The 17,438-nt window shown below is 37.4% G+C and overlaps 1 protein-coding gene across 7 annotated transcripts in view; it reads right to left on the bottom strand.

Moving 5' to 3' along the window:
• osbpl11 (oxysterol binding protein-like 11) overlaps window positions 1-17,438 on the bottom strand; it is a 126,314-nt gene that overhangs the window by 22,542 nt on the left and 86,334 nt on the right. For all 7 annotated transcript variants that reach the window (XM_069935278.1, XM_069935282.1, XM_069935280.1 and 4 more), the window contains one exon: window positions 7,647-8,136. In XM_069935278.1, the coding sequence (XP_069791379.1) occupies window positions 7,647-8,136 (490 nt within the window). The remainder of the gene's footprint in view (window positions 1-7,646; window positions 8,137-17,438) is intronic.

Here is a 17,438-nt window from a genome sequence, read left to right as displayed (position 1 = left end):
TGCCAGAATAATATAGCAGAAGCAAAATATTTCAGAAAACTTACTTTGAAAATATCTGAATTTGACCCTTTCTTTTTCTTTTTTTTTTACCCCCCCCCCCCTGAATTTGACCCTTTCCACAAATTTTGAACAGGAAGCTCTGAGATTTTGCACTGCAAGGAATGCTTCTTTCCTACCATTATTTGCCTCCGGAATAAACCTAAAAATAGTAAAATTATGCTGTTTTTGCTTTGTACCATCGAACTCTGCAATTTTGTACAAGTTGAAAAATTAAGTGTGTTCTATCACTACATCTTGATACATGTGACAATGAACTTGAATTCTTGGGATTTCACGAAATCACTCATGCAACGATGTAACGGTCCTACATTGGGTTTCTAGAGAAATAAAACCAAATCAAATCCTCTTTACATCATAGAAATTGGCATAACTCATTAATAATTGGAGATGCTTGTCAGGAAGTAGGACTTTTGAAGTGCCACTCTTGAAATGCTTCAGAGGTAATTGTTGAATTCCAAATCTATGAATTCAGAAATGATCACAGAGGTTGAAATTGTGCCCTAATGAATCCTCATTTGCCATGATGTTGATGCTCCAGTAGAAGCATATCCATGTCAAACTTTAGATTAGTGATTCCCAAAGTTGGCGCTGCCACCCTCCTGTGGGTGTGGAAAGATCCAAGGGGGTGGCAAGGGAAAGGGGGGTGGTTGGGAAAAAAACGGTGAGAATTTCCAAACGTTCAGCCTTGTTATTATTCAGTTTGCTGCTGCCATCCCCCGGCTCAGTGACGCCACTGCCAGCCACCCCCCCCCCCTTTGTGCCACCGCCAGGACCCCCTCTCGGTACCGCTGTATGGGGAATGCTTGGAATATGGCCTGGGTGGCAGCTCGAAAAAGTTTTAAATCAGGACAAACCTTTACAAATATTTAATTACATGACTGTGCATGGCAATAAACTGGGCATAATAAGGAAATCACACTCCCAAATCCAGACAGTCTGATACGACCTGCTACTGAGTTGAAATAATCAACACGGCCTCTATCTAATTGCAAGAAGAATACCTTTTAGGGACCATAGGAAAGATGGTGATTTCTTAAGGAAGACAATAAGGAGATCCAATGAGATTTCTGGTTAAAAAAATCATAGCACTGAGTCTGTTGCAAATAGAAGCTTGTCACCATTCCCAATCTTCAAACAGTGTTAGGGACATTTGTGTCCCCACCAGCTTCAATTCTGGCTCCACCTTTTTCAACAGTCTACACATAAATTGGCAAGAAATATCTCTATATAATTTGAAATAATTACACATATCTTGGGAATGTTACAGGTCCCAAATAATCTAGCTTCAAGTTATAATTATTCCAATAACAAAGCATTTAATATTTGTATCATGAGGAAATATGCAAAAAGAATCTCAGTAACACATCTTATAAGATGTGATGCTGGCATCAATCCTGTATGCATCCTTGAAAATGTATCTCTGTCTGGTATGGGGACACCAATACTGCTGAGCAAAGAGCCCTGCAAAAGCTAGTGGACACAGCCCAGGACATCACAGGCAAAACCCTCCCCACCATCGAGAACATCTTTGGGGAGTGCTGCTGTCGAACAGCAGCAGCAATCATCAAGGATCTATCCCCAGCACATGCTCTGTTCTTACTGTTACCATAAGGAAAGAGGTATAGGTGCCACAAGACTCGGACCACCAAGTTCAGGAACAACTACAATCCCTCCACCATCAGACTCCTAAACAAAAATTCAACCAGGGACTCATTTAAGGACTCTTACTTTTGCACTTTGTTCATTCCCCCCCCCACCCCTCTCTGTATTGCAGTCAGTTTGATTACATTTCTTTATTTGTTTACATGTGTATGTTGTGTACAATTTTTTCCATTTAGTGGCAATTCTGCATCGCCTGCAGGAAAGTAATCTCAGGGTTGTATGTGATGTCATGTATGTACTCTAACAATAAATCTGAAATCTAAATCCTTGTGCTACTATAGTGGGATCACCATTTGAGATCAATTTTTTAAAATAAATTTAATCACATAATGCTGAAGTAACATTTATAGATAGAGACATTCAGCTGAACAAGTAAATCATTAAAATCGAGTCAGCACTAAGGAGACAAACTTGAAAATGCAAAGCTTATACGGATGAATCAAAAGAACAAAATCTAAATTGCAGTTTGTTTCAAATGAGCATCTATGATAAGATGGAGACTCAGCTCCAAAATATTTCTAAGCAGGGGAAATATCAACTCATATTTCTTGTGAAAAATACATTACTGTAAACAGTTTTCCATATAACAAAAAAAAATAATCAGCCATTAAAGCTAACTAAACTTCAGAATGTTGGTATCTATCATTAAATATTGACTGGACTATCGACTCTCTTATAGAAATTTCTCTCTTTTGTAAATGTATCTTTTTTCCTTGAGTACAGTTTACAGTTATTGATAAATAGCAATTCTGCAGGGAGAAAAAAAAATCTCAGGGTTGTATTGTATGTACTCCGACAATCAATGTGAACTTTGAACTCACACTAACTGTTGGTTACCACACTGGATAAATCAAGCTCTTGTAAACAGTTTAAAAAGGTTTTTGCCAGTATGAGGGGTCAAAAAGCCATCATGGTGGTTTTAAAATGGGGCCATAGGATCCACTTCTAGAGCTCTTGGTCACACAGACCATGAGCTTAATTTAATGTTTCTGAGAATCAGAGACATTTAAATGCAAATTCAAGCAGATCCAAACAATTGTTTTAAACAAATAACATTTAACATAATTATTTTTTCAAATCCCCACCACTCAACTTTTTCATCCAAGAACCCAGTTAAGTGAATAGCGATATGCCATACATTTCAGGTATAAAGCTGAGGGGTCAATTATAAAATGAAGCTATTCCTCAGCTCAGGTCTGTCTGCCCAAGAATGCACTGACATCTGATCGAGAAAGCGAATGCTGTCATCAGCTCTCTATAAAATCTTCAGCAAGAGGCAAGTTAATTTTTGCCTAATGTTTAAATATTGTGCGATATTGGGCAATAGACTTCAACAACTGATGTAGGAACAGAGTGAATAAGCAATAAAGTGATATCAATGAAATTTGAGCATTGGGAAAATATTAAATGACTAATACAAGTTTAGATTCAACTTTTTTGTATATGTTCATTTGAACCTGCCAGAGAGCTATTATTTTCTATTTTTGTGTTACTTGTTAGATTGTAATATTTTATACAAAAATACAGTGAAACCCCAATTTTATGAGCCCCAATTTAACATGAATTCAGATATAACACGATCAGTCATTGGACTCAGACCTCAGGCAAAATGCAAGTACAGTGAAACCCTGATTTAGTGTGACCCCTCTTTTCTTGTGATGAGATTTTATGGACCCCAATGATTAAGTTAATAGCAGGGTTTCACTGTATTATCCTAAATTTATATAACAAGCAGATCACATTTTTAAGGAGTTAGGTGTTGTAGGCTTCTCAGGCCTACTCTACCATTTAATAAGATCATAAATGATCTCATTCTAAACTCAATTCCACATTCCCATCTAACAATGGTAATCCCTGCTTATTAAGTATCTATCTATGACTTAACAATATTCAAGGACCCTCTTCCAGAGTGGTGGAAGCAGAAGTCCAAAGACACAAGACACTTGCGAAAAAATTGCTTAACTGCTGCTTGAGAACTGAATTGTAAACCTACAACATGAAGTTTGTCATATTTCGCCTACATTGACTTAGATAGAAGCCTTTGTAAAGCATTAATACAGTCCTTAAAATTTAAACATACCGCACAGTTTCAGGACCTTTTGGCCCACAAGACCGAGCTGCCCAATTACACCCAATTAACCTATAACCATGGCACGTTTTGAATGGTGGGAGGAAACCCACAAAGACACAGGGAGAACATACAAACTCCTTACAGACCAGGTGGGCGCTACCATTAGGCAAACTGGGCAGCTGCCTAGGGCACAGATCTCAGAGGGGCACTGTTGAGGAGAGATTCCAATAGCTCCAGCATCTCTGGGTTATTAATAGCGTGGTTCTGACTAATGCACTATAAGCATGCACGTTAGTCTGGTAAAGCAAAGGGAGGAAGCAGTACAACACATGTCGAACGTCACATCAGGTATTGAACCCACTGCTCAGCCCGGACAGGACCCTACCCCCCCACCCCCCACCCCCCGTGCTCAGCCCAGCTTAAGGCACAAAATAGTCTGGCAATGGCCCTACTTACAGACAGTGACATATTCAAACCCATGACATTGGCGCTGTAACAGTGTTATGCTAACTGCTCTGTTATCAGCGCGCTCAATTTAGAGATAACTTAGCACATAGATTAGAAAATATTCTACCAATAATTATAGACTCTGACCAAACTGAAGGCAGCCCATCTGGACTTATCACAGCCAGTTCAGATGGCCGGGCCCAAGCACTGGGGCCGGCTGCCAAAGCGACAGGACGCGTAGCTGGTTCTGGGTGGTGGTTGTGTGGCGGTGCGTATCCTCATGGCGAACTGGCCCCGCTTGTATCGCCACGTGGCGGGGCAGCCATGAGGAAATGACATCGTCAGAGGTTTCTCTCTGACTCCAGCGTCCCTTCCAGCGTGCACCCTGGGCAGCGATTATGATGTCACAATGCACCAGGTGACTGAGCTCATGCTGCCCTTAAAGGGGCGTGTGAATTTGAATAAAAACTATCGTTAACGACCCTCAATGTGGTGGTTGTGTTTCTTCCACTGCTCACTGCTAAAAATATATAATATACAAATATAATATAAATATATATTAAAAAAATCACTATTATAACATACTTGATTATTGTATATTCTATATTTATCCTCCACCCCAGCTATAGAATGTGTTCTTTCATTAGATGCTGAGGTAGCATTTGATCTGGTTGAATGGGAGTATCTATTTGCTACATGAGGAAATTTAAATTTTGGCTCAGTCTTTATTAAATGGAGTAAATTATTGTATTTATGTCCTACAGCTTCAATTCACTCTAATTTACAATTAGGCTTAATAGAGGAATGTGGCAGAGTTGTCTGTTAAGTCCTTTGCTTTTTGATATAGTGCTGGAACCATTAGCTGTTGCACTCTGACACTGTAGAGAATTTAAAGGTATAACTAGATGTGGAATTGAATATTGAAGTATCATTTTATGCAGATGATTTATTGCTTTTTATTTCAAATCTTGATGTTTCTTTGCCAAATATATGAATTTTGTTTAATCAATTTAGCCAGTTTTTGGATTATAAATTAAATTTACAGAAGAGTGAACTTTTATTGTTAAAAAGTTCTTTTCAGGCTTTTCTAATTTTTCATTTAAAATAGTGAAAGATCAATTCCAATATTTAGGAATTTCAATTACAGTAAGTTACAAAAATTTAGTGAATGAGAATATTTTTGCTATTACTCAATGATTAAACTACTATTATTTGGATGACCACCATTATCTATTACAATCGATTAAAATGAACATTTTACCTAAATTTCTGTATCTTTTTCAAGCTTTACTAATTTTTAATTTCTAAATCCTTTTTTTAAAAAAAATAATTAGATTCAGTTATTTCTACTTGCATATGGCAGAGGAAAAAAACCATGTATGAATAAAGCTCATCTTCAAAAGACTACAAGGAATTGAGGATTATCACTTCCAGATTTTAGATTTTATTATTTGGTGATTAACATACATAATTTACTTTTATTATTACAATTGGATAAGTCAGTGAATCATCCTTCTTTGGTAGAAATGGAACTGTAGTTTTTTTTTTAAACTTTATGTTGGCAATTTTAAGATTTTTTTAACCATTTTCCTTTTCTAAATTGACACATAATCCATTAATGAGAAATAGGTTGAAAATATGGGTTCAATTTTGATAATTCTTTGGGTTTAATAGTTATTCTCTGGCTAGTCCCATCTTTTTCACCCGTCTCTACTGGATCTAGGTTTCAAGGCATAGATTAGGTATCCAAAGTTTTAACGATCTTTTTATTTGAGATAATTTTGCCTCTTTTGAACAATCATCAGCCAAATTTAATCTTTATAAGACTTTTTTTTAGATAGTTACAAGTTCGACATTTTGTCCAGACCAAGCTTTCTGATTTTCCTCGAATCTCAAATACTAATATTTTTGATGTATTTTCTAACTAGTTTTTTTTTAATGGTGGATTAATATCATATATTTATGATTTATTGGATTTAAGATGAGCTTCTATGGCTGGGATTAAGAACGATTGGGAACGAGATTTGAACATATATTTTCAGATGAAGATGGGTACTCTACTCTCAGCTTGATTAATGATTCTTCATTTTGTGCAAGGCATTGCTTATTACAATTTAAGGTGGTTCAGAGAACACATATTTCCAAACTTAAATTATCTAATTTTTTGCAGATATTGATCCACTATGTGAGAAGTGTAAAATTTTTGAAGGTTCACTGATTCAGATATTTTGGGAGTGCCAAAATTTAGAGATTTTGAAAAGACATTTTCCAAACTTTATCAATGATTTTTAAGATTAATATTACAGAACTTTGTCTGTTAATTGCTTTGTTTGATTTTTTATGTGAGCCAGATATATTTCTGTCTGAATCTCAGGAAAAAGTTTTAGCCTTTACCACACTGATAGCCAGGTGAGTACTTTTATTTATTTATGTATTTTGAATATTTTATTTTAAAATTTTCCATACATGTGATTAATGAAGAATCATATAAAACAATAAGAGTTTAAGTTTAAAAAGATTTCAGTCATTACATAATGGTTATTACCTTTCCCCTTCCCTCCCTCCTTAAACCCTCGATCTTCCAAGAAAAACGAGATGTATAGTTGCATAAAATAAAGAAAAAGAAGAATAGCTTCATGGATTGCATAGAGGGTTGTTTCAACACACAGGACCCAAACGAAGTTTATATTATCAATTTAGGGAAGAAGATTAACACAGGTCTTGAGAGGCTGAAAGAACACCACTACATATTTATATACATATTTATACCTACAATTAGAAGTGGGTTAAGTTAAGTTAAAGTTTGGTCCAGTTTTCATGTTTAAAGAAAATTAAAAGCAACTTTTGTTTAATTAACCATTTGTCTTGGTGAATTTCTATTGCAGCTGGGTTTTCGGGTCCTCTGAGCCCGTAACATCACCAAAACACGTATTATAGGTTATGTATGTATTGTACCATTAATAGCCTGTATACATGAAATACATGCGTTGCTACGTCCTATTCTCTAATCAGGATTTCTAAACTCAATAATAACCTTATGGGATATGGACATATATGCAGTCAGACATTGCCTGAACGTGTGCATGCGTGTGTGTGTGTGCACGCATGTACAAACACTGATATACACATATATAAATATACATATATACACATAAATATATATATATATATACACACACATATACATATATATACACATATATAAATATACATTAGCACATATATATATAGTAATTTAATACTATTTTATTAGCCTCAACTCCTAAAACTACCAATGACACATGAATATTAAATTCATCTCTTATTTTGATATAGCCTAGATAGTGTAAATTTGCTATTCCATAATTAGTCCCCAATTTAATGAGACACATATTTCTCACTAGGAGTCAGACAATTGCCATCTTACCTTCTCCAATCATTACAACTCCAATAGACATCCCCATGAACTTGCTTTTTGTCCATACATGAGTGTTTGCACATATGTTTTTCTCTTCACACTCTACGTAAAATCCTGAAACAGGTGGATGATGAGATACCTGCTCTGACACAAATCTTAAAAGATAGTCTGATTGGTCACTTCTCTCTGAGCCATCAGAACATTCTGTCTTTTGCAGACAGCTCGGTGATGAGGTATTACATGATTTACTGCTTTTGTTTTTTGGTACATTCCATGAGCAGTGAAATGTTTCACCAATAATTGGATTGTATGGTTTCTTAGCCACAGCTCCTTTACGGCCTTCATGGAATGAGGTAAGGTAATATTCAACAAAGCGGATCATCCTCTCTTCAGGAGTAGTACCATCAGTAATAGCAATGAAGAGGTCTGGATGGGACATAAAATCTGCATACATCTCCAGTAATGAACGTTTCTCCAGTATAAAGGTTGGAAGAACCACCTACAGTGAAAAGAGAAACCCTTATTTAAAAAAAAAACCACCTTAATATCCTTCATATTTGTCAAAATTTTACTAAATTATATTTGCAAATCATGAAACATCATAAAATAATTATCAATTTGGAAAGAAAATTAGTTCAACTTAACATTTTGAAGTGCCTTTGCTAGGTGCAAAAAGTTTCATTCCAAAGTCCTGAATAAACTAAGTTTGAAGGCCAATAAGCTGTCTCCACGTAACAACAAACCAATTTATTCCCTCCTTTTCCCTCATAGGATAAAATTAGAGACCCGCCCACTGATGCAAATATTTTGTACATGCTATTACACAAGGCTTAAAAGTTGATTGGAATTTACATAACCTGCTTGTTTATACGTTCTACACCACTGTAATTAGAACATAAGAAATAGGAGCAGGAGTCGGCTATCCGGCCTGTCGAGCCTGCTCCACCATTCAATAAGATCATGGCTGATCTGATCACTGACTCAATTCCACCCACCTGCCTTTTCTTCATCTCCCTAAATTCCATTTTTATGCAAAAATCTATCTAACTGAACCTTAAATAAGTTTAATGAAGTAGCCTCAACTGCTTCCCTGGGCAGAGAAATAACATCAGGTTCTTAGTAAAATGCAGATAATTAAATGAGTGTTTGTTAATATTTGGAATACATCCTCCTACTTGTATGGAACAATTATAAATATTTAATGTTGAAATATCAATGTACCCACATTTTATACTTCTTGAACAATCCAAGTGCAATCAATGTTAAGCAATTTTTAAGTGATTTGTTTGTATGTTTTTGTTTTGCCTTTTCTATCCCTAATCAATTTACAGATTCAATTAATTCTCAATTAATAACTAATTGGTGGAGTTGTGGACAGTGAGAAAGATTGTTACAGGATGCAACAAGAAATAGATCAGTTGGAAATGTGGACAGAGAAATGGCAGAATGAGATTAATCCAGGTGTTTCATTTTGGGAGGACAATTAAAAGAGGAGGATATAAAGATGGCAGCGCTACCTGGGCCACTATTGCGGCAGTACTGCTGCTGGTGTGGACGTATAGGGAACGGGATGCAGCTCTCCTGCGGGATCCAGTTGCCCAGTCGACTGCCGCTGGCTCCGCACGGGCTTTGAATGGCCCATTGAGTGAGCTGACGGTGTTTTTATTTCAAATCCCAAGACTACGGGTCTACTCCAAGATGGCAGCATCTATTAATTGGCAGTAGCCACGAAGGGCTGCAGATTCTGAGGAACCGAAGGACTGGAGCAGGGCACCAAAGGACAGGAAGATCACACGCCGTCTGAGAGGGAGAAGCAGCAGAGACGGCCCGTGAGGACAGTGACCATGGCAGTAGACCGGTAAGGAGGTTCTGCGGCTGAGGGACCAGTGCACATGGCGAACTGCTGGCAACTTGAGGCAAAGAACCCATGGAAATTATGGGCTGCTGGACACTGCTGTTGGGAAACTCACACCAGGCTGAGGACTGCTGGAGACTGGCTCGAAACTGGCTGGAGGGGTACCAGGTATCGGAGGGGTTCCAGGATGCTGGAGGGTCCCTGATTGTGTCAGAGGTTTGGACCTGGAGGTCAGGTTGTCAATGGTTTGGACTGGACTCTGTGTGGCTGTGGAAGCGCTGGAGTGGAATCCACAGACATTCGGTGACTCTGGGGGGGGGGGGGTTCTCTTTTGTTTCTTTCTCTGATTGTAAGTCTGACTGATTCACCGGTGGCGAATCTATCTGACTTGCAGCAGGAAAAAAGGAATTTCATGTAATATAGAACTGTTTTACTACTAAGACAATTAATTGAATCTTGAATCAAATGACAGGACTCTTCAGAGCATTGATGTAGAGAGAGATTTTTGGGGTGCAAATACACATCTTCCTTAAAAGTGGCAACACAAGTCAGGAGCAGGCTGCATAAAAATTTAGCTATCCCCCATTAAGAATTGTGTGTGCAGTTCTTATCAACCTATTTCAGAACTGATGTGAAGCTTTGTAAAGAGTACCTGGATTAGAGAGAATTACAAGGAGAGTTTGGATAATTTGGATTATTTTCTCTGGAGTGGATGCTAAGAGGTGACTTGATAGAAGTATATAACAGTATAAAAATATATAGATTGAGTCTTTTTCATTCCTTAAGATGTAGGAGCAGAATTGGGCTATTCAATCCAGTCTGTTCCATCATTTTAATCATGGCAGATGCATCATTTCTCCCTCAGCTCCAATCTCCTGCCTTCTCCCCTTACTAATCAAAAACATAATTACCTCTCTTTTAAAAAAAAAATAAACCCAATGAATTTGCAGATTCACCATGCATTGGCTGAAGAAATTTCACCCCATCTCCATTCTAAAGGGACTCTCTTACTACTGGAAATAGTTCTCCATGTCCAATCTATCCAACACTCAACATTCAGCAGGTTTCAATGAGATCCCCTTTACTCTTTTAAACTCCAGCAAGTTCAGGACCAGGATCATCAAATGCTCTTCAGAAGTTAACCATCTCAATCCCTCTACTATTTATCAGTACATGCAAGATTGTTATCATTCTTTTTTGAAGACAGTCCTCTTATTTGATCTGAGTGGGATTTAATTCAATAGAAGAAACAACAAAGGATTTTATTTATAAGTGGAATGCTAATGTAGCGAGCATGCTAAGTAAGTGAAAGAACGAGGCCAGCAGTTGCTTATTGGAACTCATGAGCTTTATTTTGACTAGCGCGCTACCACTTTTAAGGCATTCGAAGCTCCCGCCTCTGCGTGATGTAAGCGTGCTACCTGCACGCTTGCAGGCCCAGAGCTTCTACCAGAAAAGGCTGCATGACATCATCTTTGATTCAGTTGTTCTGATGGCACGCACGTTAACACATGGACCCAATTCATCTGGCCATCAAATACGTGCCTCACCACGCAACACCCCCTCCCCTCCCCACCAAAGAACCGGCGCTAATGTCTGCCTGGCTCAAAGTTTGTACAGTCTTTCATTTAGGAAGTCCACCTCGGCACTTGGCCAGCTGTAGTGGAACTGGCTGACTTAAGTCCAGGTGTGCTGGTCAACGGTGAAAACCTCCTCCTTTCCCCCAAATGTCCAGAATGAGAGTTGAACCATTGTTCCGTATCACTTTGTAAGGGCCCTCGTACGGTTGTTGGGAAGGGCGAACAGTGTGGCGAACACAAACTTGCAATTTTAATAATCTTTAGAGATGAAGGAGGGGGTTTATCCATGGTGGGTCAGTGGTCTGGGTGCGAGGTTACCTAGTTTCTTGCAGAGTCACTATTGCACTGTAGTGTTCTCTGGCTCCTGGTCGCGGGTTACCAGCCACACTGCCCACCACCCCCATCTAATGGCCTGGTTGAGTCCTTCCACATGCACCTAAAGTCAGCGCTCGTGGCCAGGCTGACGAGCCCCAACTAGGTAGATGAGCTCCCCTGGGTCCTCGGGATCCATATAGCCCTGAAGAAAGACCTACAGGCGTCATGAGCTGAAATGGTTTATGTGCACCTTTGAGAGCAAGCATGCTAACTGAGTGAAAGAACGAGGCCAGTAGTCAGTGGGCTTGTTGGAACTTGTGAGCTTTATTTTAACTAACACGCTGCCGCTTTTAAGGCATTCGAAGCTCCCAATCCTGCACACGTGGAGGCCCTGAGCTTCAACTGGAAAAAGCCGCACAACACCATCTTTGATGCGGCTGCGCCAATTGCATGTGCGTAACATATGGGGCCAGTTCGCAATATATAGATAATCCTATATTAATACATACAATTAGAATGTGGCAAGAAATAAATCAGTGTATTGCAACAAAAAAAAAAGACATATCATAAAGAACACCATTATGTAAAAATGTACTGCTGCCTCTAAATTTGGGTAACAAAATATTGAATTCATGGTTTGTAAAAGGAATAGATATATTGATGATTATTAAATGGAGGGATCTCACATCTTTTGAATGGCTAAGATTGTGCCTAAGAGAAAGATGGGGGCCAAGTTTGGCCACACCTGAAATTAATCAAATGGAACAAACGATTTGGCTGGTAATAAATATTCATCTATTTTATCTCCATCCAATTTATATAATTTTTATAAAATTTCATTTAAAACATCATTAATCCCCTGTGTTTTAACCATATAACCACTTACAGCACAGAACAGGCCAGTTCGGCCCTACTAGTCCATGCCGTAGCAAATCCCCACCCTCCTAGTCTCACTGACCAGCACCCAGTCCATAACCCTCTAGTCCCCCTCCTATCCATGTAACGATCCAGTCTTTCCTTAAATGTAACCAATGATCCCGCCTCGACCACGTCTGCCGGAAGCTCATACCACATCTCCACCACCCTCTGCGTAAACCATGTCCTCTAGTTTGAATCTCCCCCTTTCTTAATTGAAAAAGCCTATCCACATTTACTCTGTCTGTCCCTTTTAAAATCTTAAACACCTCTATCAAGTCCCCTCTCAATCTTCTACGCTCCAGAGAAAAAATCCCCAGTCTGCACAACCTTTCCCTGTAACTCAAACCCTGAAATCCTGTCAACATTCTCGTGAATCTTCTCTGCACTCTCTCTATTTTGTTTATATCTTTCTGATAATTTGGTGACCAAAACTGTACACAGTACTCCAAATTTGGCCTCACCAATGCCTTGTACAATTTCATCATAACCTCCCTACTCTTGAATTCAAGACTCCGATTTATGAAGGCCAACATTCCAAATGCCTTCTTTACCACACCATCTACCTGAGTATCAGCCTTGAGGGTACTATTTACCACCACTCCTAAATTCCTTTGTTGCTCTGCACTCCTCAATTGTCTACCATTCAATGTATATGACCTATTTAAATTTGCCTTTCCAAAATGTAGCACCTCACATTTATCTGTATTAAATTCCATCAGCCATTTCTCAGCCCACACCTCCAGCCTTCCTAAATCACCTTTTAATCTACGGTAATCTACCTCACTGTCCACAACACCACCAATCTTTGTGTCATCCGCAAACTTGCTTATCCAATTCTCCACCCCTATATCCAGATCGTTAATATATATAACAAATAATAGTGGACCCAGGACCGAACCCTGAGGAACTCCACTAGTCACCAGCCTCCAATTGGACAAACAATTTTCTACCACTACTCTCTGACACCTTCCATCCAACCATTGCTGAATCCATGTCACTACCTCCTCATTTATACCTAATGCCTCCACCTTTTTTATGAGTAAGATAACCATATTCCTCTTTTATGGCTATTATTTTTCTCGATAATTGCTCTGTCTTCAATTGCTATGCTAAAACTGTATGGGCTCAATTTCCCAACATAATATTTTTGTCAAGTTTACCTTATATCTCTCTCCACTTTATATGTTTGTATTTCATTAAATTTCAATTTTTTAAAATTCTAGTATTCTTCGTTTCTCATCATTCACTTGATTCTTGTAATTCTTTTTACAACTTTGTTATATCTTTTTCAAAGTGGTTATCTTCAGACATATGTTCCTTTTTAAAAAATCTTAGCTGTATTATTTGCCTTCTTAAATAAGCCTTCATAGAGTCCCAAACCACAAATTTATTGGTTACAGACTGTTAGTGTCGAGGAAAAATTTTATCTGCTGTCTTATAAATTCTCAAAAATCTTGCCTTTTTAACAATGCAGTATAAAACCTCCATCTATAACCTATAATTTGCTCTTCTTGCTTGGTATTCAATCTTTTGAACTCTTGCTTGTAGTTGAGAAGAGATTAAAAACATATCTATTCGCGAATATGTCATGTCTAAAGGAATAAAATGAATAATCCCTCATACCAGGATGCATCTTCCTCCAACTATCAACAAGTTTCATTTCATTCATAAAATTCATCAGTTTTAACTACTTTGTTTTTAACCATAATTCCATCTATCCAACTTCGTATCAAAAGTAAAATTAAAATCTCCTCCCATAATTATTTTCCCCTATGCATTAGCTAATTGCATAAAAACATCTTGTATAAATTTTCCATCATCTATTTTCCGTGTGTGTATATATATATTCATCATTGTCAAAATTCCAAATAAATTTGACAATTTATCATCACATATCTTCCCGTTTTATCAATAGATATATCCAATATTTTAATTGGTAAACTTTTATTTATTAATATCACTACCCCTCTGGCTTTAGAATTACATGCAGACTACAATACCATTCCTACCCAATCCCTCTTTAATTTTGCATGTTCTATTTCCGTTAAACGAGTTTCTTGTAAAAAGAAAACTACATCCACTTTAGTTTTTTTTTCATGCAACTTAATAACCTTTTCTCTTTATTGAATTCAGGGGCGTGCCTCTTGATGATGTGGGGTTAGACTGGTAATCCCTGCTCTCCTTGGAAAAGTTGAGTAAAAGTAGCAAAAAAAAAAGACTATAAAAGTTACAGAAAGTACAAGAAAGAACTACCTAAAGACATTAACATGTCACCAAAGAAAGACAAAGGCCTTACTGCAATACAAGAAATGGAGCAAGAAAAAAAAGATAGGCCGACCTTGAGAAAAGGACCCTGGAGGTAATATTCAAAGGAAAGAGGCTAGAAGCCGGGGAGACCTTGGATACTGCTGCACAAGGTCTCCTCTGACAATGGCTGCAGACATCGATTGAAGTAGGGACTCTGCACATGCATGACTCCTTGCGCATGCGCAAAGCACACAAAAAAATGGAGGAACTTTTTAAAAAGATACAAGATACTCACAACTCCAATGATCAAGAAGAGGACCTGGAAAAGCAAAGATCAAGAAAGATCTATAATCAAGAAAAAAAGCAGAGAAAGGTACAGGTTTCTTCATCTTCTGGGGAAGTGAAGCAATTTTTAGATTTTTTTTAAACAATCTATGGAAGTATTAACAGATGAAGTAAGAAAGAATGGTGACAAGATTGAAAGATTAATGCAACAAGATGACACAAGATTTGAAATAGTGGATGGGAAAATTAAAGGAAATGAATTAGAGATTCGAAATATTAAAGATCAAATGAAGAAAGCACAAGAACCATCAGTTAATGCAAAAAATAACATTTTGGAAAATTTTAGTAGATGGAATAACATCAAGATTGTTGGTGATGAAAATCAAGATATGAAAAAATATTTGCAATGATGGGATACCGGAATCTTTGGGTCAGGCTGAATTTCAAGGAAATTTGGAGATTGAGCAAGCCCATATGGAACTGAGACCTAAACCTCAGCCTGACCAAAGGTCCCATCCAATACTTGTCAGATTCCTTCGATATGACACAAGAGAGAAGATACTGGAGTTGGCAGCAAAGCAAGCGAAAGAAAGACAATCACCTTTGATTTATAAAGGAAATAAGATTTTCTTTTATCCAGACACAAGTTTTGATTTTTTTAAAAAGAGAAAAGAGTTTAATCCAGTTAAAGATGTGCTATGGAAAAAAAGGCTATGCCTTTGTTTTGAGATATTCTACTGTACTGAAAGTATATGTTCCAGGAGGGAGGAATTTTTTTTTTTTTTTTTTTTTTTTTACAGAGCCTAATGAAGCAAAGGTATATGCCAATTCATTGCCTGCTAAACATCAACAGGTGGCTGCTGCTACTTGAATTAATTACATAACTGAAATAATTTTACTATAAGTGAAATGACATTGTGTTTCGAGAGAGTTTAAAGGGGGACAAAGATTAAACCTATAATACACATGATCTATTATAGTAAGTGATGGTATGGTATATCGAGTGAGTTAGTGGGGAGTATGATGCTGACCACTGCGGAATATTTTTCACATCCTGTTTCAATCAGGGGATTAGAGACATTTTACCATCATGTGCCTCTGCAGTTTTGCTTTACTTTTTTCTTCGTACTTTTCATCATTTTTTTTGTTCAAAGCTTGGATTGTTTATGAACGTAGTATGTTATATAAGGAGTATTTGGAGGGAGGGGGAAGCTGGATGGACATATGGTCTAATACTTGTATTTAATGGCAGTGAATTTGAATTTTATTAGTATTAATATTAATGGAATTCAGAATCCGATAACCAGAACATACTTTTGATCTAATTGTTTCAGTTAGTTAGCTAAATCAGTTTTCTCTTTATTGGCCTTTTTCTTAATACTTGCAGCCTAACAAATAATTTCCTCCCAATGCCTACCAGATAATAAGATTGGATATCTATTCCTCAGTACTTTTTTTCAAAAAAGAAAGTAATTTGTTCCTCCAAGATCTTTAAAAAAATCTTTATCAGAAATAAAGGTAGAATTCTTCTTTCTTTGGCTTGGCTTCGCGGACGAAGATTTATGGAGGGGGTAAATGTCCACGTCAGCTGCAGGCTCATTTGTGGCTGACAAGTCCGATGCAGGACAGGCAGACACGGTTGCAGCGGAAAATTGGTTGGTTGGGGTTGGGTGTTGGGTTTTTCCTCCTTTGCCTTTTGTCAGTGAGGTGGGCTCTGCGGTCTTCTTCAAAGGAGGTTGCTGCCCGCCAAACTGTGAGGTAGAATTAAAACACCAATATCTGTTTATTTGGGGAAGATCAATCAAGTTTAAAGATTAATAACACAGAAGCATGGTCAGAAATGACTATTTTTATGTCACAAGATCAATTTAGTGGGATCTGCGAATGTGTGATGAGCGTAAGAAAAAAATGAATATTCCCATCTTCTGGATGAAAAAACCCCAGCAGACATCAATATTACCACATTTTGATTTAAAAAGTTTGAATAAAGCCGATTGGAACTATCCACAAGGTAATATTCAAAGGAGAGAGGCTTCTGGTTTAGAAGATAGTCTAAAACTGAATCTAACCAGCAATTAAAGTCTCCTCCCATCACTAATGAGTAAAGGCTCAGAATGGGCAAGGATGAAAAAAAGTTCAAAGAATTCAAGGTCATCCACATTCAGAGCATAAACATTAGCAAACGCTATCAATTTATTATATCATTTTCCCGTCACAATAACAAAACTGCTTTTAACTGACACAACATTATGTTGAACAAAGGGAATTATGTGATCTATAAAAACTGATTCACCTCTGGATTTACCCTGAAATGAAGAATGAAAATGCAACCCATTTCTCCGTCTAAACAGACATGTATTGTCGCTGCTGTGTACATGCGTTTCTTGCACAAATTTAATTGGGACTTTAATTTTTTTTTAATGTAAGCAAAAATTGTATTATGTTTTAAACGGTGATTTAACTCTTTAATGTTGAAACTAAGTAAATTAACAATTTGATTCATTGAAACAACTTTTTTTAAAAAAAGCAAGTAAAAAAAATTCCAATTATAATACAGGCATTGAAAATAAGATAACTGAAAATAAGTGTAGCTCTACAAAG

This window comes from Narcine bancroftii, chromosome 4, assembly GCF_036971445.1.
Source record: "Narcine bancroftii isolate sNarBan1 chromosome 4, sNarBan1.hap1, whole genome shotgun sequence".
NCBI classification, from domain to species: Eukaryota; Metazoa; Chordata; class Chondrichthyes; order Torpediniformes; family Narcinidae; genus Narcine; species Narcine bancroftii.
Note: the sequence above shows the minus strand (reverse complement) of the source record. Positions and strands in the feature narration are given on the sequence as shown.